Source organism: Rhinopithecus bieti, unplaced genomic scaffold, assembly GCF_001698545.2.
Source record: "Rhinopithecus bieti isolate Rb0 unplaced genomic scaffold, ASM169854v2 scaffold_5025, whole genome shotgun sequence".
NCBI classification, from domain to species: Eukaryota; Metazoa; Chordata; class Mammalia; order Primates; family Cercopithecidae; genus Rhinopithecus; species Rhinopithecus bieti.
This window is the reverse complement of record NW_016804637.1, coordinates 173,460-197,382: the sequence shown is the minus strand read 5'-3', so window position 1 is coordinate 197,382 and position 23,923 is coordinate 173,460. Positions and strand designations below refer to the sequence as shown.

The window sequence follows — 23,923 nt, the reverse complement described above, 5'->3', positions numbered from 1 at the left end:
GGTGGCACCTTGGCAATGTCCCGGGCATTGAGGGCCTCTTGGTTCACCAAGTGCAGTGCCTCCAGCTCATGTTTGGTCCTCACCACCTCAGCCTCCATGGAGTCCAGCCGGTTCTCCAAGTTAAGACTCTCGTCCTGGGGCGTGGTGGGGAGGGGTTGGGAAGATGGGGCAGGCCTGTGACTGCTGTCCCTAGCTAAGCCTGCCCTCCCTGCTTGCCATCTCACCTGAGCCCTCCTAGTCCCTACCATTAGATAGGCCTTGAGCTGCAGGTACACGCTAGTAATGTGCTCGGCCTCCTGCGCCTTCATCCGGGCCTTCTCCAGGCGGTTCTCCAGGTTCCGCATGGTCTGGAGAGCAGCAGGGCTGGGCTGAGGGCCCTCCGCACTCAGTCCCTCCCACACGACCCTCTGCCCTGCAGGCCTCACCCGCCCCTACCTTGGCCACCTCCGTGTGGCTGTCTTGCGCCTCCGCCATCTCCAGAAGGCGCAGGCTGTGCTGCAGCTGGAGCTCCTCCAGCCGCCTCTTCCGCAACACCACCTGGTACCGCAGGGCGTTCTGCTGCTTCACCTTCTCCCTCAGCTGGTGGTCTAGGTGCTCCAGGGCCTGCTGCAAGGAGGGGAGCGAAAGCAGGGGCCTGAACACACACCTAGCCCTTCTTCTCTTCCTTCTTCCTTATTGTGGCTTCCAGGACTCCTCTCTCCCGTTTTCTACCCACCTCCCTGGCCACTCCTTCTGTGCTGTTTTTGGAGAGAGAGCACCAGGGTCTTCTCTCTGTCTATATCCACCACATTGGTGATCTTACACTGGCTCAGGGTTCTACAAATTTAAAAAATTTTTTTTTCTTTCTGTTTTCTTTTCTTTTTTCTTTTCTTTTGATGAAGTCTTGCTCTGTTGTCCAGGCTGGAATACTGTGATGCAATCTCGGCACACTGCAACCTCCTCCTCCTGGGTTCACGCCATTCTCCTGCCTCAGCTTCCCAAGTAGCTGAGATTACAGGCTCCCACCAGCACACCTGGCTAATTTTTGCTTTGTTTTGTTTTGTTTCGAAAAGAAGTTTCACTCTGTTGCCCAGGCTGAAGTGTACTGGCACGATCTCGGCTCACTGCAACCTCCGTCTCGCAGGTTGAAGCAATTCTCCTGCCTCAGCCTTCCAAGTAGCTGGGATTACAGGCATGTGCCACCACACCCGGCTAATTTTTGTATTTTGGGTAGAGACAGGGTTTCACCATGTTGGCCAGGCTGGTCTCGAACGCCTGACTTCAGGTGATCCACCTGCCTTGGCCTCCCAAAGTGCTGGGATTACAGATGTAAGCCACCTCACCCGGCCGACTTCTGGCCATTTTTTTCTTTTAAAAAAATTGTTTAGGCCAGGCGCAGTGGCTAACACCTGTAATCCCAGGACTTTGGGAGGTCAAGGCAGGCGGATCACGAGGTCAGGAGATCGAGACCATCCTGGCTAACACAGTGAAACCCGATCTCTACTAAAAATACAAAAAATTAGCTGGGCATGATGGCGGGCACCTGTAGTCCCAGCTACTTGGGAGGCTGAGGCAGAAGAATGGCGTGAACCTGGCGGGGGAGCTTGCAGTGAGCTGAGATCACGCCACTGCACTCCAGCCTGGGCAACAGAGTGAGACTCCGTCTCAAAAAAAACCAAAAAACAAACAAAAAAATTTATACAGGCAGGGTCTCGCTATGTTGCCCAGGCTGATGTCGAATTCCTGGGCCCAAACCATCCTCCTTCCTGGGCCTCCCTAAGTGCTGAGACTACATGCATGAGCCACTGCACCCAGCCCAGTTTTATTTTGTTTTGTTTTTTGAGATGGGGTCTCACCCTGTCACTCAGGCTGGAGTGCAGTGACTCGATCACGGCTCACTGCAACCTCTGCCCCTTGAGCTAAAGTGATCCTTCCTCCTCAGCATCCTCAGTAGCTGGGACCACAGACACATGCCACAACACCTGGCTACATTTTTGTATTTTTGGTAGAGACAGGGTTTCATCATGTTGCCCAGACTGGTCATGAACTTCTGAGCTCAAGTAGTCCACCCACTTCGGCCTCCCAAAGTGCTGGGATTACAGGCGTGAGCCACCATGCCCAGCCTTTTAATTTTTAAAATTATTTTTTAAGACAAGGCCTTGCTTTGTCACCCAGACTGGAGTGCAGTGGCACGAACATGACTCACTGCAGCCTCGACCTCGCCAGTTCAGGTGATCCTCCCACCTCAGCCTGGCGAGTAGCTGGGACTAGAGTCCTGCACCACCACATTTGGCTAATCTTTTGTATTTGTTGTAGAGTCAAAGTTTCACTATGTTGCCAGGCTGGTCTTGAACTCTTGGCCTCAAGCGATCCTCCAGCCTTGGCCTCCCAAAGCCCTGGCATTACAGGCATGAGCCACCATGCCTAGACTGTGTTTTATTTTTTATTTTTTATTTATTTATTTATTTTGAGACAGAGTTTTGGTCCTGTTGCCCAGGCTGGAGTGCAGTGGCATGATCTCGGCTCACTACAACCTCCACCTCCTGGGTTCAAGTGATTCTCCTGCCTCAGCCTCCCGAGTAGCTGGCATTACAGGCATGCACCACCATGCTCAGCTAATTTTTTGTATTTTTAATAGAGACGGGGTTTTGCCATGTTGGCCAGGCTGGTCTCGAACGCCCAACCTCAGGTGATCCACCTGCCTCGGCCTCCCAAAGTTCTGGGATTACAGGAATGAGCCACCACACCTGGCCTTTATTTTGATTTTTTATCTTTTGTTTTTGTTTTTGTTTTTTTGAGACGGAGTCTCACGCTGTTGCCAGGCTAGACTGCAGTGGCACCAATCTCAGCTCACCGCAAGCTCCGCCTCCTGGGTTCAAGCCATTCTCCTGCCTCAGCCTCCTGAGTAGCTGGGACTACAGGCGCCCGCCACCACGCCCGGCTAATTTTTTGTATTTTTAGTACAGATGGGGTTTCACCATGTTAGCCAGGTTGGTCTCGATCTCCTGACCTCGTGATCCGCCCGCCTTGGCCTCCCAAAGTGCTGGGATTACAGGCGTGAGCCACTGTGCCCGGCCAAATTTTTTATTTTTGAAAAATTTTATTTATTTATTTATTTTTTGAGATGGAGTTTTGCTCTTGTTGCCCAGACTGGAGTGTAATGGCGTCATCTCAGCTCACCACAACCTCCACCTCCCAGATTCAAGCGATTCTCCTGCCTCAGCCTCCCGAGTAGCAGGGATTACAAGCATGCGCCACCATGCCCAGCTGAGTTTTGTATTTTCAGTAGAGACGGGGTTTCTCCATGTTGGTCAGGTTGGTCAGGTTGGTCTCAAACTCCCGACTTCAGGTGATCCGCCTGCCTCGGCCTCCCAAAGTGTTGTGATTACAGACGTGAGCCACTGCGCCTGGCTGTGATTTTTTTTTTTTAAACCTGTTTTCCCTATTAGAATATGAGCGACTTTTAGAAGTGGAGACTTGGTCTGCTTTTTCACTGCATTTACTACCATGCCAGGATGCCAGATACAAGGACAGTTAGTAATAAAGATTTAATTGAATGAGCATACGAATGGCAGCTGCTGTGCAGGAAGGATTGGAGAGGGTGAGCCTGGAGTTCATAGGTGAGGGGACCCAGGCTGGAAATGAAGGAGGAGGTGGGGTGAGGGTGGGCAAACCTGGCCTGTCCTGTTCTTCAGGTATGGCTTCTCCCACTTCCATTCGTGAATCACTGCCTGGACAACTTTCTCATCTCCCTGCAAGGAGGGAAGTCCAGTCACCTTTCAGCATGCCTCTTCCCACCCCAGGTGTACCATCCTTCCCCACACACCCCAAGCACACAGGAAACACTCCACACCACCCTGCGCCCTTACCTTGAGCAGGTCCAAGCAGCTTAGTTCCAGGCTCCTTAGCTCCTCGCGAGCCTGACCTGATGTCTCCTGGTTCTTCTTCGATGTTCCACTAGAGACCTCAAACAAAAAGCCTTCCGGGTCACCCTCTGGCAGGCAGGTGAAGTGGACAGACACACAGTTACTGGGTGGGTGGGTGGGTGGCTGCAATATCCCAGAGGGAAGACCTTTTTTGCAATCATCCACTTTTATTTTTTGACACGGAGTTTCGCTCTTGTTGCCCAGGCTGGAGTGCAATGATGCAATCTCGGCTCATCACAGCCCCTGCCTCCCGGGTTCAAGAGATTCTCCTGCCTCAGCCTCCCAAGTAGCTGGGATTACAGGCATGCGTCACCACACCTGCATAATTTTGCATTTTCAGTAGAGACGGGGTTTCAGCATGTTGGTCAGGCTGGTCTCGAACTCCCAACCTCAGGTGATCTGCCCGCCTCAGCCTCCCAAAGTGCTGCAATCACAGGTGTGAGCCACCATGCCCGGCCTCATCAACTTAATATTGTAAGAATGCAGTCGTCGATCAGCCTGAGCCTGGCCAACATGGTAAAACCCCGTCTCTACTAGAAATACAAAAATTAGCCAGGTGTGAGGCTGGGCACAATGGCTCTTTCCTGTAATCCCAGCACTTTGGGAGGTAGAGGCGGGCGGATCACCTGAGGTCATCCGCCTGAGTTCAAGATCAGCCTGGCCAACATGGTGAAACCCCGCCTCTACAAAAATTAGCTGGGCATGATGGCAGGTGCCTGTAATCCCAGCTACAGGAGGCTGAGGCACGAGAATCACTTGACCTCTGGAGGTGGAGGCTGCAGTGAGCCGAGATCCTGCCACTGCACTCCAGCCTGGGCAACAGAGCAAGACTCCATCTCAAAACAAACAAACAAACAAAACCCCTGTCCCTGGGTATACTCAGATAAGTGGTTCCAGGATCCGAGTATACCAAAATCCTTCCATACTTAAGTCCTGCAGTCAGCCCTGTGGAAACTGCAGATACAAACGGTTGTCCCTCTGTATACTCAGGTTTTGCATCCCATGACTGTTGTATTTTCTTTTCTTTTGTTTTTTGGGAGTGGGTCTTGCTCTGTCACCCAGGCTGAAGTGCAGTGGTGCTATCATTGCTCACTGAAGCCTCAACCTCCTGGGCTCAAGCAGTCCTCCTGTCTCAGCCTCCCAAGTAGCTAGGACTAGAGGCATGTGCCACCACATCCGGCTACTTTATTTTTTGTAGAGTCAAAGGTCTCACTATGTTGCCCAGGCTGGTCTCGAACTCCTGGCCTCTAGCAGTCCTCCTGCCTCAGCCTCCCAAAGTGCTAGGATTACAGGCATGAACCACCATGCCCGGCCTGCTCATCTCAATTTTTTTAAACTTGAAAGGATGAATGATATACGTTAACACATGGTGTTCAAGGATCAACTGTACTTCACTTTGAGCATTTATTATGTTTTGGATGCTGGACTAAGAGGTTTCCAAATGCCATATATCATGTGCCAGTAGGTATCCATATGCATAGGCATATCATACGCCTTGCACAGATGAGAAGACAGAGGCCTGGGCTGATTAAATTGCTTAAGGTCACAAGCAACCATGCAAGATTACCCTTTTTTTTTTTTTTTTTGAGATGGAGTCTTGCTCTGTCGCCCAGGCTGGAGTGCAGTGGTGCGATCTTGGCTCACTGCAGGCTCCGCCTCCCGGGTTCACACCATTCTCCTGCCTCAGCCTCCTCAGCAGCTGGGACTACAGGTGCAGGCTGCCACGCCCGGCTAATTTTTGTATTTTTAGTAGAGATGGGGTTTCACCATGTTAGCCAGGATGGTCTCGATTTCCTGACCTCGTGATCCGCCCGCCTTGGCCCCCCAAAGTGCTGGGATTACAGGTGTGAGCCACGGCGCTCAGCCTTTTTTTTTTTTTTTTTTTTTTTTAAGACAGAATCTCACTCTGTCACCCAGGCTGGAGTGCAGTGGCGCAATCCTGGCTAACTGCAACCTCCACCTCCTGGGTTCAAGCCCCTCTCCTGCCTCAGCCTTCCAAGTAGCTGGGATTATAGGCGTGCGCCACCACACCCGGCTAATTTTTGTCCTTTTGGTAGAGACAGGGTTTCACTATGTTGGCCAGGTTTGTCTCAAACTCCTGACCTCAAGTGATCCATCCACCTCGGCCTCCCAAAGTGCTGGAATTATAGGAGTGAGCCACTGCGCCCAGCCATGATTACCTCTTAATAATATCAACAAAAACAATAATAATGGCTTACACACAAGGATTCTGCAACCTCAGGATGACCAACTGGGCCAAATAATTATTTGCTATGGGGAGCTCTCCTGCGTTTTGTAGTTGGGCAGCACCTTCACCTCCGCCCGCTAGATGCCAGTGGAAGACACACACCCACAACAGACACGCATGCCACCACGCCTGGCTATTTTTTCATATATATATTTTTTTGAGACAGAGTCTCGCTCTGTCGCCCAGGCTGGAGTGCAGTGGCACCATCTCGGCTCACTGCAAGCTCTGCCTCCCGAGTTCACGCCATTCTCCTGCCTCAGCCTCCCAGTTAGCTGGGACTACAGGTGCCTGCCACCGCGCCCGGCTAATTTTTTGTATTTTTTAGTAGAGACGGCGTTTCACTGTGTTAGCCAGGATGGTCTCGATCTCCTGACCTCGTGATCCGCCCGCCTCGGCCTCCCAGAGTGCTGGGATTACTGGCGTGACCCACCGCGCCCAGCCTCATATTTTTAGTAGAGATGGAGTTTCACCGTGTTGGCCATGCTGGTCTCAATGTCTTAGGACATTGCCAAATGGCCACTGTGGGGCGAAATAACCCTTTTCTAACAAGAACCATTGGTTTACACCTTATGGTACTTTGCTATGTGCCAGGCACTGTTCTAAGTACTTTACACATTTCAGGTACCTATGTTGTACCGTTACTATCCCCATTTCACACATGGAGAAACTGAGAACAATTAGGTTACTCTTAGTCCCCCAAGGCTGACAACTATTATGCAGAGTCAGGATTCCAACCCAGAAAATCTGGCTCTAAAATCTATGCTCAGGCCAGGTGCGGTGGCCCATGCCTGTAACCCCAGCATTTTGGGAGGCTGAGGAGGAAGGACTTCTCGAACCCAGGAGTTCGAGACCAGCCTGGGCAGCATAGTGAGACCCCATCTCCACAAAAAGTAAGAAAATTAGCCAAGCACAGTGATGTATGCCTGTAGTCCCAGCTACTCAGGAGGCTGAGGTGGAAGGATCGCTTGAGCCCAGCTATTATCGAACCACTGCACTCCAGCCTGAACAGCAGAGCAAGAAGCAAGAACCTGTCAGAAAGAAAGAAGGCTGGGCGTAGTGGCTCACACATGTAATCCCAGCACTTTGGGAGGCCAAGGCCGGTGGATCACTTGAGATCAGGAGTTCGAAACCAGCCTGGCCAACATGGTGAAACCCTGTCTCCATTAAAAATATAAAAATTAGGTGTGGTGGCACGCACCTGTAGTCCCAGCTAGTCAGGAGGCTGGGGCAGGAGAATTGCTTGAACCTGGGAGGCAGAGATTGCAGTGAGCTGAGATCATGCCACTGCTCTCCAGCCTAGGCGACAGAGCAAGACCCTGTCTTAAAAAAAAAAAAAAAAAAAAAAAAAGGCCGGGTGCAGTGACTCACACCTGTAATCCCAGCCAGCACTTTGGGAAGCTGAGGTGGGCGGATCACGAGGTCAAGAGATTGAGACCACCCTGGCCAATATGGTGAAACCCCTCTGTACTAAAAATACAAAAATTAGCTGGGCATGGTGGCGGGCGCCTGTAGTCCCAGTTACTCGGGAGGCTGAGGCAGGAGAATCGCTTGAACCTGGGAGGCGGAGTTTGCAGTGAGCCCAGATCGTTCCACTGCACTCCCGCCTGGCAACAGAGTGAGATTCTGCCAAAAAAAAAAGAGAGAGAGAGAGAAAAGAAATTACAGGAAAGTATGAAGTACAGTTCACTCGGTTCTGAACTCATGAGAAGTTTTAAGAGAGAGAGGAGGAAAAACATGAATCAAGTATTAGTTTTTGCCCAGAAACTGTTCACCTAGATTCATGCTGGAGAAATACCTTTGTCACACCATGCCTGGTCAGAAGATTGGATGGGCACTGTTGACCCCTGACCCTCTGTACCCTCTGGAGCCATCTTACCTAACAGTTGTATCTTTTTATGTAACTCAGCCACCTGAGAGTGCACAGAGGGCTTCCCGGCACCTCTGTGGAAGGATCCTCCCTTGGAACGGCCGGGGGGCCAAGCCTGGGCTGCTCCCTTGCCTCGGAGGTGGCTGGGTTTGCCCGAAGCCTCCCTACCCTTGACCTTGGAAGAGGGCGTCGAAACCTGGTCCTGAGGAGGCAGGGCGTTGGCGGAGGCCGCCCTGCACAGGGGAGATGTCATGATAGGGTTGGGGCCGAAGGCCCCTAGGGGTTACGGAGACAACTAGGAGTCAGTCGCTCCTGTCAGGGATCCGTCAGCTCGGATTCCTAGGGCTCTGAAAAATGTACTTTCTGACCGCTAGGTGGTTGCTCTCCGCATCTCTCGGTTGCTAGGTAACCGCCTCCCGTCTCCCTCCAGTGTTTCCATGGAGACCACCCGCGTTCCGTGGCTGACACTGCGTTCTCATTGGCTGAGGCTGCATAGCGGGGCGGTCCCAACAGAGGGGCGGGGCAGAGCGGCGCTACAGGACAGAGGGTCTGGGCACTTTGGGGTCACGTGCTCATCCCGTTTCCTTACCCCCGCCCCCCTCAACCTTATCCTGCCCCTGGGGGTTCGTGGGCATTTTTCAGGAACTTTCTTTGCGGCTTGAGAAGCCGCCACTCCCAAGATGGAGGTACGTTGCGCCGCCATTAAGAGCTAGCCCTCAGAACCATCCTCTCTAAGGCTTCACAGTCCTGCCCAAGATGGCCGTCTCGGCTCTGGCACCGCCCCTACTCCTGTCTCTCCCAACATGGCGACCCTGACTCCCCGTTCCCGGTGCGGGACGTACGACCGGAAGTGACGGGTCCAGACATTTCCGCTTTCTTTCTGCAGCAGGAACCGTGGCTGCCGGACAAGAGGGGTGCGGTGGATACTGACCTTTGCTCCGGCCTCGTGTAGGTGTGAACGAGCGGGTGGGAGGGCACCTCAATTTCCTGCAGGGGGCAACCGGAGGGTGCATGTGTGGGTGTGGACGGCGGAAACTGTTAACCCCTTTGGCCTGTTGGCGGGAATTGGGTCACAATTGGGCACAGGGAGCGGAGGTTTTGAGATCTTGAGATCCTCGCCATTGATTTGAGCAAAGTGAGACTGGCCAGGATTGGGGAGATCGCTGCTTCTCCCCCCCATATTGGAAACAAAGTGAGGCCTCATTGCCTGGAAGCGATGAAGGAATCCAATTGGCTGGAAGTAGCCCTCTCCCATTGACCGGGATCCCCTTTCTTCCTGCAGCGTGTAGACACAGCGCATCTTCCCGCTGTCGGCTTCCTCCCCCAGAACCTGTTTCGGGCCTCAGAGCCTCTGGTGAGATGCTGCTGCCGCTCCTGCTGCTGCTACCCATGTGCTGGGCCGTGGAGGTCAAGAGACCCCGGGGCGTCTCTCTCACCAGTGAGTCCTCCTGTTCACCCTCCCGCCAGGCTGGAGGTGGGAGGGGCCAGCATTCGGCCTTGGGGATAGGCATTTACAGCCTTTTGCCTCAGTTTCCCGGTAGTGCTCCGCTGGTAGGGGTGGGAGGACAGAGGTGGTATTTGGTGGAGAAGGCGCTTTGCTGCCCTGGGCTGAGCTTTCTGCATCCCACAGATCATCACTTCTACGATGAGTCCAAGCCTTTTACCTGCCTGGACGGTTCGGCCACCATCCCATTCGATCAGGTCAACGATGACTATTGCGACTGCAAAGATGGCTCTGACGAGCCAGGTGAGCTTTTTCTCTGTTCATCCATCAGACGTTTATTGAACAGTGTTCAGTGCCAGGCCCTGTCTGTGTGACCAAGATACTCCCTCTGCTGGCTCCCCCTTGAGTGGGCAGAAACAAGCCCGGAAGTCAGTGGTCAGTGGTCAGTCTTATGGCCCCGGGCAGCTGGAGGAGCCCAGAGTCCTCCTATTCCCAAGCCTAGGGGTCAGAAAAGGTTCCTCCAAGGAGGAGGTGAGGTTTCAGTTGAACCCCGAGGGTGCTGCAGATTGAGGGGCCAACATGGGCAACCCCTGGAAGTGGGAGACAGGGTGGAGCCAAGAGCAATCCGGCAGGAGACAGAGGTGAAGGGAAACCCTGGCTTTTTGGTTTTTTGTTTTTTGAAGAGACAGGGCCCTGCTGTGTTGCTGAGGCTGGAGTACAGTGGCATGATTGTAGCTCACTGCAGCCTAGAACTCTTGGGCTCAAGTCATCCTCCTGCCTTGGCCTCCCAAGGTGCTGGGGTTACAGGTGCAAGCCACCGTACCTGGATGAGGCCCTGTTTTGTTTTGGATTTTCTTTGAGATGGAGTTTCACTCTTATCGCCCAGGCTGGAGTGCAGTAGCACGATCTTGGCTCACTGCAACCTCCGCCTCCCGGGTTCAAACGATTCTCCTGCCTCAGCCTCCTGAGTAGCTGGGATTACAGGCATACACCACCACGCCCGGCTAATTTTTCGTATTTTTAGTAGAGACAGGGTTTCACCATGTTGGCCAGGCTGGTCTCAAACTCATCACCTCAGGTGATCCACCCGTCTTGGCCTCCCAAAGTGCTGAAATTACAGGCGTGAGCCAGAGCGCCAGGCAGAGACCCTGTTTTGAAGGACCTCAGTGAGAAGAGGCAGGAGGCAGCGCTGGAAAGCTTTGTTTCAAGCCCGGGGTGTGCCGGGTACAGCTCTTCCCTTCCTTTGGTCCTTATCTTTCTTGTGCCCTCTGTGTGCATGGTGGGTCGGGGGCTCTTGTTTATGGATGGATGGGACATGTCTGGCCCTCACCTGACTGAAAACCTTCCCTCCCTTCTTCCTCACAGGCACGGCTGCCTGTCCTAACGGCAGCTTCCACTGCACCAACACTGGCTATAAGCCCCTGTATATCCCCTCCAACCGGGTCAACGATGGTGTTTGTGGTAAGTGAGGATGCACCAGGATTCTGGAAAGGTGGTAGAGGGAGGGAGGGAGGAGGCACTGCCAGGTCTGATCTCGGCTTCTGCTTCTGCCGCAGACTGCTGCGATGGAACAGACGAGTACAACAGCGGCATCGTCTGTGAGAACACCTGCAAGTATGTGGGTGACAGTACCCCTCCCATCACCCCACCTCACGACTTTGCCTGGCTCCACTCAGTGAATCAGGCCCGCTCTCTCTCTGCTTTTCTGTATCGGGTGCTCTGTCTGTGCCAGGTGCCTTGTAAATCCTAATCCCTACCTTTCCCTCTAGTCTGGAAGCAGGTAGGATTGTTTCCTGATTCAACAGATGGGGGAACTCCAGTTTAGAAAGGGAAATGACTTCCCCAGGGTCACATAGGAGAGAGCAGAGCCGGCACTTGGACTCTTAACTTTCCATTGTCACGACCTGCAGCGGGCCCTGAAAACCTACACACCCACAGGCAAGTGAAGTATACAACAGAAGGAGGCCGGGCATGGTGGTGTCACGCCTGTAATCCCAGCACTTTGGGAGGCTGAGGCGGGCAGTTCACGACGTTAGGAGATCCAAACCACGGTGAAACCCCGTCTCTACTAAAAATACAAAAAAATTAGCCGGGCGTGGTGGCGGGCACCTGTAGTCCCAGCTACTCGGGAGGCTGAGGCAGGAGAATGGCATGAACCTGGGAGGCGGAGCTTGCAGTGAGCTGAGATCGCGCCACTGCACTCCAGCCTGGGTGACAGAGCGAGACTCTGTCTCACACACACACATACAAAAGTATACAACAGAAGGAGGCTGAGTATGAGGCAGTACGGAGGGATGGGGATTGTGGCATCTAGAGGAACAGTTATTCTCAATTCCTGCCAACTGATCCTTTTGTAGTTCATAAGCACAATGATTTATTTTTATTTATTTATTTTTGAGACAGGGTCTCACTCTGTCGCCCAGGCCGGGGTACAGTGGCGTGATGTCAGCTCACTGCAACCTCTGCCCTCTGGGTTCAAGCAATTCTCATGCCTCAGCCTCCCAAGTAGCTGGGAATACAGGTGTGCCCCACCATGCCTGGCTAACTTTTGTATTTTTAGTAGAGATGGGGTTTCACCATGTTGGCCAGGCTGGCCTCGAACGCCTGACCTCAGGTGATCTGCCCACCTCAGCTTCCCGCTGAGGTGCTAAGCCACCGCGTTTGGCCACGATGATTAGTTTTTTATGCACGTGTGAGAGATGTGCCTCCCTTAAACCATGTTGTGACCTTGGCACATTACCTGTGTGACATGAAAAACTAAAGATTAAGACCCGTTTCATGGTGGCTCATGCTTATAATCCCAGCGTTTGGGAGGCCAAGACAGGAAGATTGCTTGAGCCCAGGAGTTTCAGACCAGCCTGGGCAAAACAGCGAGACCCTATCTCTATAAGAAGTAAAAAAAAATAAATAAATAAAAGTAAAATAAAATTGGAAATTATAATTTAAAAAATTACTGGTTGGGCATGTGGCTCACACCTGTAATCCCAGCACTTTGGGAGGCTGAGGCGAGAGGATCACCTGAGCCCAGGAGTTTAAGACCAGCCTGGGCAACACAGTGAGACCCATCTCTCTGAAAAAAAAATTTTTTTTGAGACAGAGTCTAACTCTGTTGTCCAGGCTGGATGGAGTGCAGTGGCGCGATCTCGGCACACTGCAGCCTCCGCCTCCCGGGTTCAAGCGATTCTTCTGCCTCAGCCTCCTGAGTAGCTGGGACTACAGGCACCCCCGTCACCACACCCGGCTAATTTTTGTATTTTTAGTAGAGACGGTGTTTCATCATATTGGCCAGGCTGGTCTCGAACTCCTGACCTCGTGATCCACCTGCCTTGGCCTCCCAAAGTGCTGGGATTACAGGCGTGAGCCACCGCGCCAGGCTGAAAATTTTTTTAAAAATTAGCTGGGTATGTTGGTGTGTGTCTGTAGTTCTGGGTACTCAGGAGGCTGAGGCAGGAGGATTGCTTGGGCCTGGGAAGCGGAGGTTGCAGTGCGCTAAAAAGTCAAAAAAAACCGAAGTCCTATCAGTTGTTGGCAGGTGGTGTAAACTCTCTGGATTCCACATCTGTTAAGTAGAAGGTGGATTGAACACAACCAACAGACTTTGTTTTTTTTTTTTTGAGACAGAGTCTCGCTCTGTGACCCAGGCTGGAGTGCAGTGGTGTGATCTCCGCTCACTGCAAGCTCTGCCTTCCGGGTTCATGCCATTCTCCTGCCTCAGCCTCCCCAGTAGCTGGGACCACAGGAGCCCGCCACTACGCCTGGCTAATTTTTTGTGTGTGTGTATTGTTAGTGGAGATGGGGTTTCACCGTGTTAGCCAGGATAGTCTCGATCTCCTGACCTTGTGATCCGCCCACCTCGGCCTCCCGAAGTGCCGGGATTACAGACGTGAGCCACCGTACCCAGCCAACCAACACACTTAATAACCAGATTGTCTTTTTGTCTGGGAGTCGTGATTTCTGTTGTTTCTGTCTTCTGTGGTTTTTTTGTTTGTTTGTTTTAATTATATGTAAAGACAGGGTCTTTATATGTTGTCCAGGCTGGTTGCGAACTCCTGGGCTCAAGTGATCCTCCTGCCTTGGCCTCTGAAAGTGCTGGGATTACAGGCATGAACCACCGCACCCGGCCGGTCTCCTGTCTCTTGAGAGTTGATATCTAGTTCCACCTCCTGGCACTCCCTAGTCCCTTCCCTGACCCCAGGGGCCTACAGACGCCACTGTCCCTCTTTCAAGGACAGGAATGAAGGATGCTGATGTTGAGAGAACCTGGGAGACTGGGAGGAGGGTTTGCTGTCATCTTTCCCAGCATGTCTTGGTGGGGGCCACAGCTGGATTGAGCTATTTTGGAAGAGACAGACGTGGTGGACCCTAAGTGCCCCGCTGGTGGTGCCTGTGTGTCCCCCCACCGCAGAGAGAAGGGCCGTAAGGAGAGGGAGTCCCTTCAGCAGATGGCCGAGGTCACCCGCGAGGGGTTCCGCCTGAAGAAGATCCTTATTGAGGACTGGAAGAAGGCGCGGGAGGAGAAGCAGGTAAGCAGCCCGCAGGGGCTGCCGCAGGGTGATCTGGGCCTCGAGGCCTCGTAGCATGGGCCTGCAAGGCTGGGGAGGGGTTTGCCCCGACTACTGTTCTGGGGCAAGTGACTGCCTTTCTGAGCTTTGCTTTCTCAGTCGTGTGCTAGGCGTTTCATCATTGGCTAAGTATAATAGTTCCTAAATGGAAGGCTGTCGGCTTTATCAGGGCCTTGGACATCAGACTAAAGCAGGCTAGAAGGGCCTCGCTGGGGACGGAAGGGTTACTTCTCTGCATCCTGGATCTGTGGTGCCATTTCCTGTAAGATGGGCTGATGTTAACAAGATAACGTCAGCCGGTAGCAGCTGGATTAATTCCATAGGGTGGGTTCTTTGGGGTCCCTAGGCATGTGTCTCTCCCTGCCTTGCCTGTGTACTGGACGGGAGGCTGGAAACCGACCTGGATCTGCCTCAAGGGATTCATTGCTAGCGGGGGGGACAGCCAGCCAGGGCTGCTGGACAAAGGGAAATGTGGGGTGGAGACTTCTTGCCCAGTTCCTCTCCCTCTCTGTCGTGGGGGCAGGAGGCAAGGAAGGCTTCTTGGAGGAGGAGGCCTCTATCTCAGATGAAATCTGTTGGGTAATTTGGAGTTAGCCAGGTAGAGTGTCCAGGCTGAAGGAACAGCATGTTTGAAGAACCGGAGGCAGAAGAGCGTTTGGAGGTCTGCATGTTGTCCGGGCAACTGGATCTTAGTAAGATAGGGATGGGGCAAATGGGGCTGGAGAATCAGCCAGGGGCCTGATTACGTGGGGCCTTGCGAGCTACATTGAGGCATTTGGGCTTCTCTCCGGAGGGCTGCAGGGAAGCCCAGCTTGGGAGAGAGACCCATCTTGGTGTGTATTTTGCGACATCCCCCTGCTGCCCTGTGGAGTAGAGGCGGGGAAGTAGTAGTCAGTGAGGAGGAGGCAGAACCGAGGAGAGCCGGTCTCTTGCCTTCTGCCCACCCAGAAAAAGCTCATTGAGCTCCAGGCTGGGAAGAAGTCTCTGGAAGACCAGGTGGAGATGCTGCGGACAGTGAAGGAAGAAGCCGAGAAGCCAGAGAAAGAGGCCAAAGAGCAGCACCAGAAGCTGTGGGAAGGTACGGCATACAGTGGCCAGAGGACTCCCCTTCAGTTCCTGGGTGGGAGGCGTCTGGGCCTGGGAGCCTCTCGCTCATTATCTGCTGTCAGTTTCAGCAGATTTTTGATCATGGTGCCCATGGCCTTGTGTGCCTTGAGGTTCGCTTGGATTGTGGCATATGTCAGGAGCCTCCTTTTTAAAAATTGTTTAAATAATTTTTTTTTTTTTGAGACAGTGTCTCCCTCTGCCACCCAGGCTGGAATACAGTGGCGTGATCTCAGCTCACTGCAACCTCTGCCTCCTAGGTTCAAGCAATTCTTGTGCCTCAGCCTCCTGAGTAGCTGGAATTACAGGCACGTGCCACCACATTTAGCTAATTGTTTTGTATTTTTAGTAGAGACGGGGCTTCACAATGTTGGCCAGGCTGGTCCGGAACTCCTCACCTCAAGTGATCCACCTGCCTCAGCCTCCCAAAGTGCTGGGATTACAGGCGTGAGCCACCACGCCTGGCCGCTTACATCCTTTTAACATCAATGTAGATTTTGTTATTTGACTTTAGCAGGACTTAACTTAATCCAGTGACCATTTTTCCTATCAAGTGTTTGGTATTTGTCTTCACTAATTGTAAGAGCTTTTTCTTGGCCAGGCGCAGTGGCTTACGCCTGTAATCCCAGCACTTTGGGAGGCCGAGGCCGGCAGATCACCTGAGGTCAGGAATTCGAGACCAGTCTGGCCAACATGGTGAAACCCTGTCTCTACTAAAAGGAAAAAATACAACCGGGCGCCGTCACTCACGCCTGTAATCCCAGCACTTTGGGAGGCCGAGGCGTGCGGATCACGAGATCAGGAGATTGAGACCATCCTGGCTAACACGGTGAAACCCTGTCTCTACTAAAAGAAATAGAAAAAAATTAGCCAGGCGTGGTGGCAGGCGCCTGTAGTCCCAGCTACTCGGGAGGCTGAGGCAGGAGAATGGCGTGAACCTGGGAGGCAGAGCTTGCAGTGAGCCTAGATCGCGCCACTGCACTCCAGCCTGGGCAACAGAGCGAGACTCCATCTCAAGAAAAAAAAGAAAAAAATACAGCCAGGTGCAGTGGCTCACGCCTATAATCCCAGCACTTTGGGAGGCTGTGGCAGGCGGATCACGAGGTCAGGAGATTGAGACCATCCTGACCAACATTGTGGAACCCATCTCTACTAAAAATACAAAAATTAGTTGGACATGGTCGTGCATGCCTGTAATCCCAGCTACTTGGGAGGCTGAGGCAGGAGAATCCCTTGAACTAGGAAGTTGGAGGTTTCAGTGAGCCGAGATTCCGCCCCTGTATTCCAGCCTGGCAACAGAGTGAGACTCAGTCTCAAAACAAACAAACCAAAAATTAGCTGGGCATGGTGGTGTCTGCCTGTGGTCCCAGCTACTCGGAAAGCCGAGGCAGGAGAAGCACTGGAACCCGGGAGATAGAGGTTGCAGTGAGCTGAGATCTCGCCCCTGCATTCTAGCCTGGGTGACAGACCAAGACTTCATCTAAAATAATAATAATAATAAAAGAGCTTTATCTATCTGGGGTTTGTCCTTTTGTCTGCAACTGAAGATTTTTTTTAATTTATTTATTTTTGAGATGGAGTCTCACTCTGTTGCCTAGGCTGGAGTGCCAATGGCATGATCTCGGCTCACTGCAACCTCCACCTCCTGGATTCAAGTGATTCTCCTGCCTAGGCTTCCTGAGTAGCTGGGATTACAGGCACCTGCCACCACAGCCAGCTAATTTTTGTATTCTTAGTAGAAATGGGGTTTTACTATGTTGGCCAGGCTGGTCTCGAACTCCTGACCTCAGGTGGCCTGCTTTGACCTCCCAAAGTGTTGGGATTACAGGCATGAGCCACGACGCCCAGCTCTGTCTGCAACTGAAGATATGATTTCCCTTCTTTGTTTGTTTTTGGTGCTAGGGCCTGGTGTTTTTTTTGGCAAGGCCACATTGCACGTAGAGTGGGAATTCACTGGCTCTGTCTGCCCCTGAACCTTTGCCATGCTGCGAGCTTCCTTTCACGTGGGTGTGGGCAAGCTCAGGCCTAATTTTCCTCAGGACGTGTTCTCAGTGTGCAGCTGTGGAATCATAGGGAAGCGCCGTGTTTTGACCCAGATTCCCAACGGGTGGCGTGGCTGAGCCAGGGCTCCGAGGACAGATGGCCTGGTTTGGGCCCCAGGCTACACCTCTCCCTGGCTGGGTGATGATGCCCAGGTCCCTTCACCCATGGAAAGGTCAGGGACCCCTCAGGCCCTTGTCTATGAGACTCAGAACAGTGTCAGCCGGGTCTGCCGGGACGTGTGGCATCTCCTGGGGTGACCCAGGAGAGGAAATACCCGCTGTTTTTATTCTGTTCGTAGAGGACCAAGCTGGAGCTTGGTATACAGTGGGAAGTGAATCCTGGTATACAGTAGGCACTTAATCATTGGAGCCACTGTTGTGGCTGCTTTCCCCTCTGCTTAGGTTAGATAGAGTAGCGACAGACAAAGGAGGGACTTTTGGGACAGAGGCTCGGTCCCCTTCTGTCCGGCTGGCCGCTCTTCCTGGGACTGGCCCTGGGGATCCCCAAGATGCCCCCAGGACCGGACTCCCTCCCTGTATCCTCCCTGTATCCTCCCCATCTCCCAGCGTCCTTGGCCATGAAGTCTCATTCCTGCCAGCCCTGCCCCTGACATGCCTCTGCCAGGTGCTAAACCTAAAGTCTCAGTGGCCTCTCTCCTCTCCCCAACCCCATCTCCCACCTCTGACCGTCTGCGCACCCCATCCACGTCTCCCCAGAATCTTCCTCTGCTCTGTGCTTCTTCCTCGGCCCCCAGCCTGGGCCATCCCTTGTTGTCACCTGACTTCCGCCCTCGCCCCCACCTCTGTCCCAGCAGTGGCCTGACAGGGCCGCCCTCTGCCACCTGGCTTCCCACCTCCTTGCTCCAGCCCCACGGGTGGCCCTCCTGCCCCTGCACTCCCCACCCTGCCCCAGTCGCCCCCAGCACAACCAGGCTTCAGCCAGTCACCTTGCTCCTCGTCTGTCCTCCCCCGGTAAGGGCAGGGACCTTTGTCTCCTCCACAGTCGTGTCCCCAGGGTCCAGCATGGGGGCCAGGCACATAGTAGGCGCTTAGTGGCAAATGACCCTGTGGGGTGTGGGGGTTGGTGGGAGCCAGTGGGTGGGCAGGGGGTGACAGAGGTGGCTTCTTTACAGAGCAGCTGGCTGCTGCCAAGGACCAACGGGAGCAGGAGCTGGCGGCTGATGCCTTCCAGGAGCTGGATGACGACATGGACGGGACGTGAGTGTCCCCAAGTTGGAGCTGTGCACCCTTCCGTGGGCCTGGGTTTCCCTTCCCGCCACCCTCGCCTCTAGAAACCAGCCAGAGCTCCCGCTGGGTTCCCCCGGCGTGGGGTCCAGGCTGATCCCAAGCCCCGCGTGACCCCGCCTCTTACTCATGGATGGCTGGGTCCAGGATGCCCTGGGCGAGGAGATAGGGGGACCACTGTCTCCCCAGGAGCTGGGCACAGACCCTCAGCTTCAGGAAGTGTGGCTAGGCGTCCAGTGATCGGATTGCTTTTCCCAGCCCCACTCTACGCTCTGGGTAGAATCCTGGCTGTGCCTCTGAACTTGCTGGGTTACCTGGTGGAGGGTGGACTTCTGGGGGTGAGGGACACACAGGGAGCCTAGGAGATGTGGGGTGCCAAGGAGCAGGGGGCTTCAGAGGGACCAAATGGGCAGAATGGGCAAGGGTGGGGGTGGGCTTTGCTAGGTGGGGGACCAAGGTAGATGGCTTCAGTGTGCCGGGTTCTGAGGGTGGAAGGAGGTGCCACCTGGGTGAGTTGGGAGAGAGGTCATCAGGGATTTGGGGGTCCAGGATCTCCCAGTCCCACCCCTTCCTTTGAGCCCCTCTGGGGTCATGGAATCCTGAGGAAAGGGCAGGAGGGTGGGGGCCCTGCACCTTGAGTTCCTGAAGCAAGTTCAGGGTAGGCCCTGGCAGGGAAGAGCAGGTGGGCCATGTGGTGCCCCCAGCGGAGAGCCATTGGGGCCTCACCCTCCAGTCTGTTTCTGCCACACCCCCACAGGGTCTCGGTGACTGAGCTGCAGACTCATCCGGAGCTGGACACAGATGGGGACGGGGCGTTGTCGGAAGCAGAAGCTCAGGTACCTTGGCTGCCCCTTGGCTGAGAACTCTGGAAGCAGGGCCCCAGGGTGACCTCAGGGCACAGGAGGGGGACCAAGGAAAGCTCCCTGCTGGCCTGGGACGCCTCCTCTGGGTGAGCTGGGATGGATGGCAGCCACTCAGGGCTGCTTCCCACCTGGCAGGACCCGGGATGGAGCCAGGTCAGGCTGGAGCCTGTTTCCCCCGCCTGCCCCTACTCTCCCTGCTGTTTGAGCACCCAGTCCCCTTTCTCCCCTATCCTGCCCTATTTCCCTCCTCCCCCATTCCCCTCCTCCCCACCCCATCTTCCACAGTCCGTCTCCTTTCCTATTCCCCTCCTTCCCTGTGGCCCCTGGCTTTTTGCCTCCCTTCTCTGCCCTCCCCTGAGTTTCTCCCTGTCCCTCTGCAGCCTTGGCCTCGGCCTCTCCCTTGGAGGGCCTGGCCCTCCCTGATCCTGGGCTCTCTCTTCCTCCGTCTATACGTCCGTTGTCCATCCATCCGTCTCTCTGCCTCTCTCTTTCTGTCTCAGTGCCCCCAACCACTCCAGCCTGTGGCCCCCTCCTCCCTTCCCGTGGGCCTGTGCTGCCCCCTCCTGGCTGCAGTGCCTCAGTGGTGTGGCCCCGGCCTGGTCATAAGGGCCCAGCCCTCCCGTGCCTGGCACCACAGTGCGGGTGCCTGGGGTGGCCGGGAAAGGGGACACGTGGCAGCCTAGATCTTGACACCACCCCCAACACACACAGGCCCTCCTCAGTGGGGACACACAGACAGACGCCACCTCTTTCTTCGACCGCGTCTGGGCCGCCATCAGGGACAAGTACCGGTCCGAGGTCAGTGGAGAGAAAGGGAGGGGACTTGGTCCTCCTTCAACACTGGCCCCACCCCGCCTCACAAAGGAGCTGCCTCCGGTTCTGGCACCCGGCCACCCTGGCCAGCTGGGCGGCCCCAGCACCCCCCACCGAGGCCCCCCCACCCCAGCTGTCAGTCCTCCCTGCAGGCCCGGCAGGAGGGGCAGAGATGCCGAGGCTGCCCCTTGGGCTGTGGTGTGAGCCTGAGGGTGTGGGTGGACCCTGAGTCCACAGCACCGACCACGCTGCTCACCCGCCAGGCACTGCCCACTGACCTTCCAGCACCTTCTGCCCCTGACTTGACGGAGCCCAAGGAGGAGCAGCCACCAGTGCCCTCGCCACCCACAGAAGAGGAGGAGGAGGAGGAGGAAGAAGAGGAGGCTGAAGAAGAAGAGGAGGAGGAGGAGGATTCCGAGGTGCAGGGGGAGCAGCCCAAGGTCCGTGTTTGGGGGAGAAGGGGAGACAGAGAGGGTGGGGGAAGGGCTGCTCACTGACCCTGCCCCTTCCCCAGGAGGCCCTACTGCCACTGGCACCCCCGCAGCCGGCCAGCCCTGCCGAGGAAGACAAAATGCCACCGTACGACGAGCAGACACAGGCCTTCATCGATGGTGAGGGCGGGCGGGGGCCAGGCTCCTCGGGTGGGCCCAGCGTTTCCTGCCGTGGTGGCGTAGATCAGGGGAGATCCTGAGCTGAGCCCCTGCTCTGACTCGGCCAGCACAAGCCCCAGTATCTTGGGGAGTCCAGGAAGGGGGCCTAGGGTAAGCCAGTCCCACCCTCGCCAACCCCAAGGGGCCCTTCTGCCTCCCCAAGGGCCGCAGCTTGTTTGTGTCGCTCCTGGCGGGCCCCAGGAGCCCTGGCCCCAGTCCCTCCGGAGCCTTGAGTCTGGGCAGCAAGTCGGGGCTGTTCCGTAGCTGGTGAGGCCCTCAGGTCTGTCTGGGCAAAGCCCTTGGCCAGAGCAAAATCAGCATAGAGGAGGACACAGCCGCATCCGTGGAACCCCGTTCCCCATCCTCCTGGGTGGGGGTGAGGACATCTCTGACCTCCAGCCCTTCCCCCAGCTGCCCAGGAGGCCCGCAACAAGTTCGAGGAGGCCGAGCGGTCGCTGAAGGACATGGAGGAGTCCATCAGGTAGCGGGGGCTGAGGAAGCGGGACGCCCGTCCCACAGTGCCTGCTCCCTGGCTCCCAGGGGAGCCAGTCATGGGGAATCACTGAGGCAACCGCAGGCAGGGCCTGGCCCCTGCAGGGCGGGTTCCCCGGAGGTGGCAGGGAGGACAGCCTGGGCACCACAGCTCACCCAGGCCCTCCTGTGTCTGTTGTCCTGGGGCAGGCACTGGCGTCCCCAGCTGCCCTTTAACTGCTCTGCCTCCACTTCCAGGAACCTGGAGCAAGAGATTTCTTTTGACTTTGGCCCCAACGGGGAGTTTGCCTACCTGTACAGCCAGTGCTACGAGCTCACCACCAATGAGTGCGTCCCAGGGGTGCAGGGGCCCCCACCGGCAGGGTGGGAGGCGGGTGGCCCCGGAAGCGGCACCGGCAGAGTTTCCTGATGGTTGGGGAACCACCTGCAGGGTGGGGCCTGAGAGTGCTGCCCTCCATATTGAGGGGGAGCAGAAGCCAGGGACCAGGCTTAGGGTTGGTGATTGGAGTTGGAGGTGCCCTGTGTACGGGGACAGGAGGAGGTAGGGAGGGGCTGTGGGAGGAGGCTGGGATCCCTGCGTCCCCCCACCCATATTCGCTGGTCCTCCCTAGATACGTCTACCGCCTCTGCCCCTTCAAGCTTGTCTCGCAGAAACCCAAACTTGGGGGCTCTCCCACCAGCCTCGGGTGAGTGTCATGGGCTGGCCCCTTCCTTGTGCCTCCTCCTGGTGCCCGACACTGGCCCAGCCCTGAGCACCCTGTGTCTCTTGCAGCACCTGGGGCTCCTGGGCTGGCCCCGAGCACGACAGGTTCAGTGCCATGAAGTATGAGCAAGGCACGGGCTGCTGGCAGGGCCCCAACCGCTCCACCACCGTGAGTGCCTGCAGGGCGGGGAGCCGGGGCGGGGAGACCCAGGCCTGGCCCAGCCGAACCCTCCTGAGCGCCCGTCTGCCCATCCCCAGGTGCGCCTCCTATGCGGGAAAGAGACCATGGTGACCAGCACCACGGAGCCCAGTCGCTGCGAGTACCTCATGGAGCTGATGACGCCGGCCGCCTGCCTGGAGCCACCGCCTGAGGCACCCACCGAAGACGACCATGACGAGCTCTAGCTGGATGGGCGCAGAGGTGGGCGGGGAGGTGGAGTCTCGGCCTGCCCCAGCAAGGGGAGGCAGCTGGCCCTGAGGAAGCTGGACCCACATGGCCACTCTGTCAACCAACCTGTGTGCCCGTGTCCCGTGCTTTTTTTTTTTTCTTTTTTTGTGAGGTGGAGTCTCACTCTTTTGCCCAGGCTGGAGTGCAGTGATGCAATCTCAGCTCACTGCAACCTCCACGTCCCGGGTTCAAAAAATTCTCCTGTCTCAGCCTTCTAAGTAGTTGGGACTACAGGCACGCACCACCACGCCTGGTTAATTTTTGTATTTTTAGTAGACAGGGTTTCATCATGTTGACCAGGATGGTCTCGAACTCCTGACCTCAGATGATCCACCTGCCTCGGCCTCCCAAAGTGCTGGGGTTACAGGCATGAGCCACCGTGCCCGGCCATCCCCTGCCCTTTTTTTTTTTTTTTTTTGCTGGAGTTTCACTCTTGTTGCCAAGGCTGGAATGTGGAGTGTAGTGGCGCCATCTCGGCTCACTGCAACCTCCACCTCCTGGGTGCAAACAATTCTCCTGCCTCAGCCTCCTGAGTATCTGGGACTATAGGCGCCAGCCACCACACCCAGCTAATTTTTTTGTGTTTTTAGTAGAGACGGGGTTTCACTGTGTTAGCCAGGTTGGTCTCGATCTCCTGACCTCGTGATCCGCCCTCCTCGGCCTCCCAAAGTGCTGGGATTACAGGCATGAGCTACCGTGTCCAGCCATCCTCTGCTTTTTAAAAGAAGGTTTTGTTTTGTTTTGTTTTTTACTTTTGAAAACAAATAGGCCAGGCATGGTGGCTCACATCTCTAATCCCAGCACTTTGGGAGGCTGAGGCGGGCGGATCACCTGAGGTCAGGAGTTTGAGACCAGCCTGACCAACATGGTGAAACCCCGTCTCTACTAAAAATACAAAAAAAATGAGCTGGGTGTGGTGGGTGCCTGTAGTCCCAGCTGCTCGAGAAGCTGAAGCACAAGAATCACTTGAACCAGGGGGGTGGAGGTTGGAGGTGGAGCCGAGATCATGCTTAGTGCACTCTTCAGCCTGGGTTACAGAGTGAGACTCTCTTAAAAAAAAAAAAAAAAGAGAAAATGAACAAGGTCTCCAGGCTGGTCAACTCTTGGCCTCAAGTGATCTTCCCACCTCAGCCTCCCAAGCAGCCGGGACCACAGGCGAACACCACCGCGCCCGGCTGTCCCCAGCTTTCTAATCTGGTCTTTCTCCTGCCCCAGAACCTCAAGAAGGCATGAAGCCCCTGCAGTGCCGTCCGCCCGCCCCGCTGTCCGGGGCTGCCTGTGGCTCTGTTGCCCTCCTCTGTGGGGGCAGGACCTTTGTGGGGCTTCGTGCCCTGTTCTGGGGCCCAGGCGGGGCTGGTCCACATTCCCAGGCCCCAGCGGCCTCCAAAGATGGGTAAAGAAGCTTGCCCTCCCTGGGCCCCCCACCTTGGTGACTCACCCCACCACCCCAGCCCTGTCCCTGCCACTCCTCCTGGTGGGGACCAGTGAATGACTTGACCTGTGACCTCAGTACAATAAATGTGATCCCCCACCCAAA

The 23,923-nt window shown here is 55.3% G+C and overlaps 2 protein-coding genes across 5 annotated transcripts in view; one reads left to right on the top strand and one right to left on the bottom strand.

Moving 5' to 3' along the window:
- ODAD3 (outer dynein arm docking complex subunit 3) overlaps positions 1-8,433 on the bottom strand; it is a 13,399-nt gene extending 4,966 nt beyond the window's left edge. Inside the window, exons 1-6 of the mRNA XM_017869441.1 lie at positions 8,030-8,433; positions 3,849-3,973; positions 3,654-3,731; positions 436-606; positions 246-347; positions 9-134 (exon numbers count right to left, since the gene is read on the bottom strand). Coding sequence (XP_017724930.1) covers positions 9-134; positions 246-347; positions 436-606; positions 3,654-3,731; positions 3,849-3,973; positions 8,030-8,273 — 846 coding nt within the window. The 5' untranslated portion in view covers positions 8,274-8,433. The remainder of the gene's footprint in view (positions 1-8; positions 135-245; positions 348-435; positions 607-3,653; positions 3,732-3,848; positions 3,974-8,029) is intronic.
- PRKCSH (PRKCSH beta subunit of glucosidase II) overlaps positions 1-23,923 on the top strand; it is a 25,482-nt gene extending 1,559 nt beyond the window's left edge. Inside the window, exons 1-19 of one of the 4 annotated variants that reach the window (XM_017869440.1) lie at positions 8,518-8,706; positions 8,907-8,968; positions 9,303-9,458; positions 9,651-9,767; positions 10,830-10,925; positions 11,021-11,078; positions 13,870-13,987; positions 14,975-15,104; positions 18,306-18,390; positions 19,175-19,253; positions 19,992-20,078; positions 20,357-20,512; positions 20,608-20,704; positions 21,155-21,224; positions 21,473-21,562; positions 21,847-21,921; positions 22,008-22,107; positions 22,197-22,359; positions 23,602-23,923. In XM_017869440.1, the coding sequence (XP_017724929.1) occupies positions 9,380-9,458; positions 9,651-9,767; positions 10,830-10,925; positions 11,021-11,078; positions 13,870-13,987; positions 14,975-15,104; positions 18,306-18,390; positions 19,175-19,253; positions 19,992-20,078; positions 20,357-20,512; positions 20,608-20,704; positions 21,155-21,224; positions 21,473-21,562; positions 21,847-21,921; positions 22,008-22,107; positions 22,197-22,343 (1,584 nt within the window). In that variant the 5' untranslated portion in view covers positions 8,518-8,706; positions 8,907-8,968; positions 9,303-9,379 and the 3' untranslated portion in view covers positions 22,344-22,359; positions 23,602-23,923. Of the gene's footprint in view, positions 1-8,517; positions 8,707-8,906; positions 8,973-9,302; positions 9,459-9,650; positions 9,768-10,829; positions 10,926-11,020; positions 11,079-13,869; positions 13,988-14,974; positions 15,105-18,305; positions 18,391-19,174; positions 19,254-19,991; positions 20,079-20,356; positions 20,534-20,607; positions 20,705-21,154; positions 21,225-21,472; positions 21,563-21,846; positions 21,922-22,007; positions 22,108-22,196; positions 22,360-23,601 lie in introns of those variants that run through there. The other 3 variants (XM_017869437.1, XM_017869439.1, XM_017869438.1) reach the window with 3 other exon arrangements.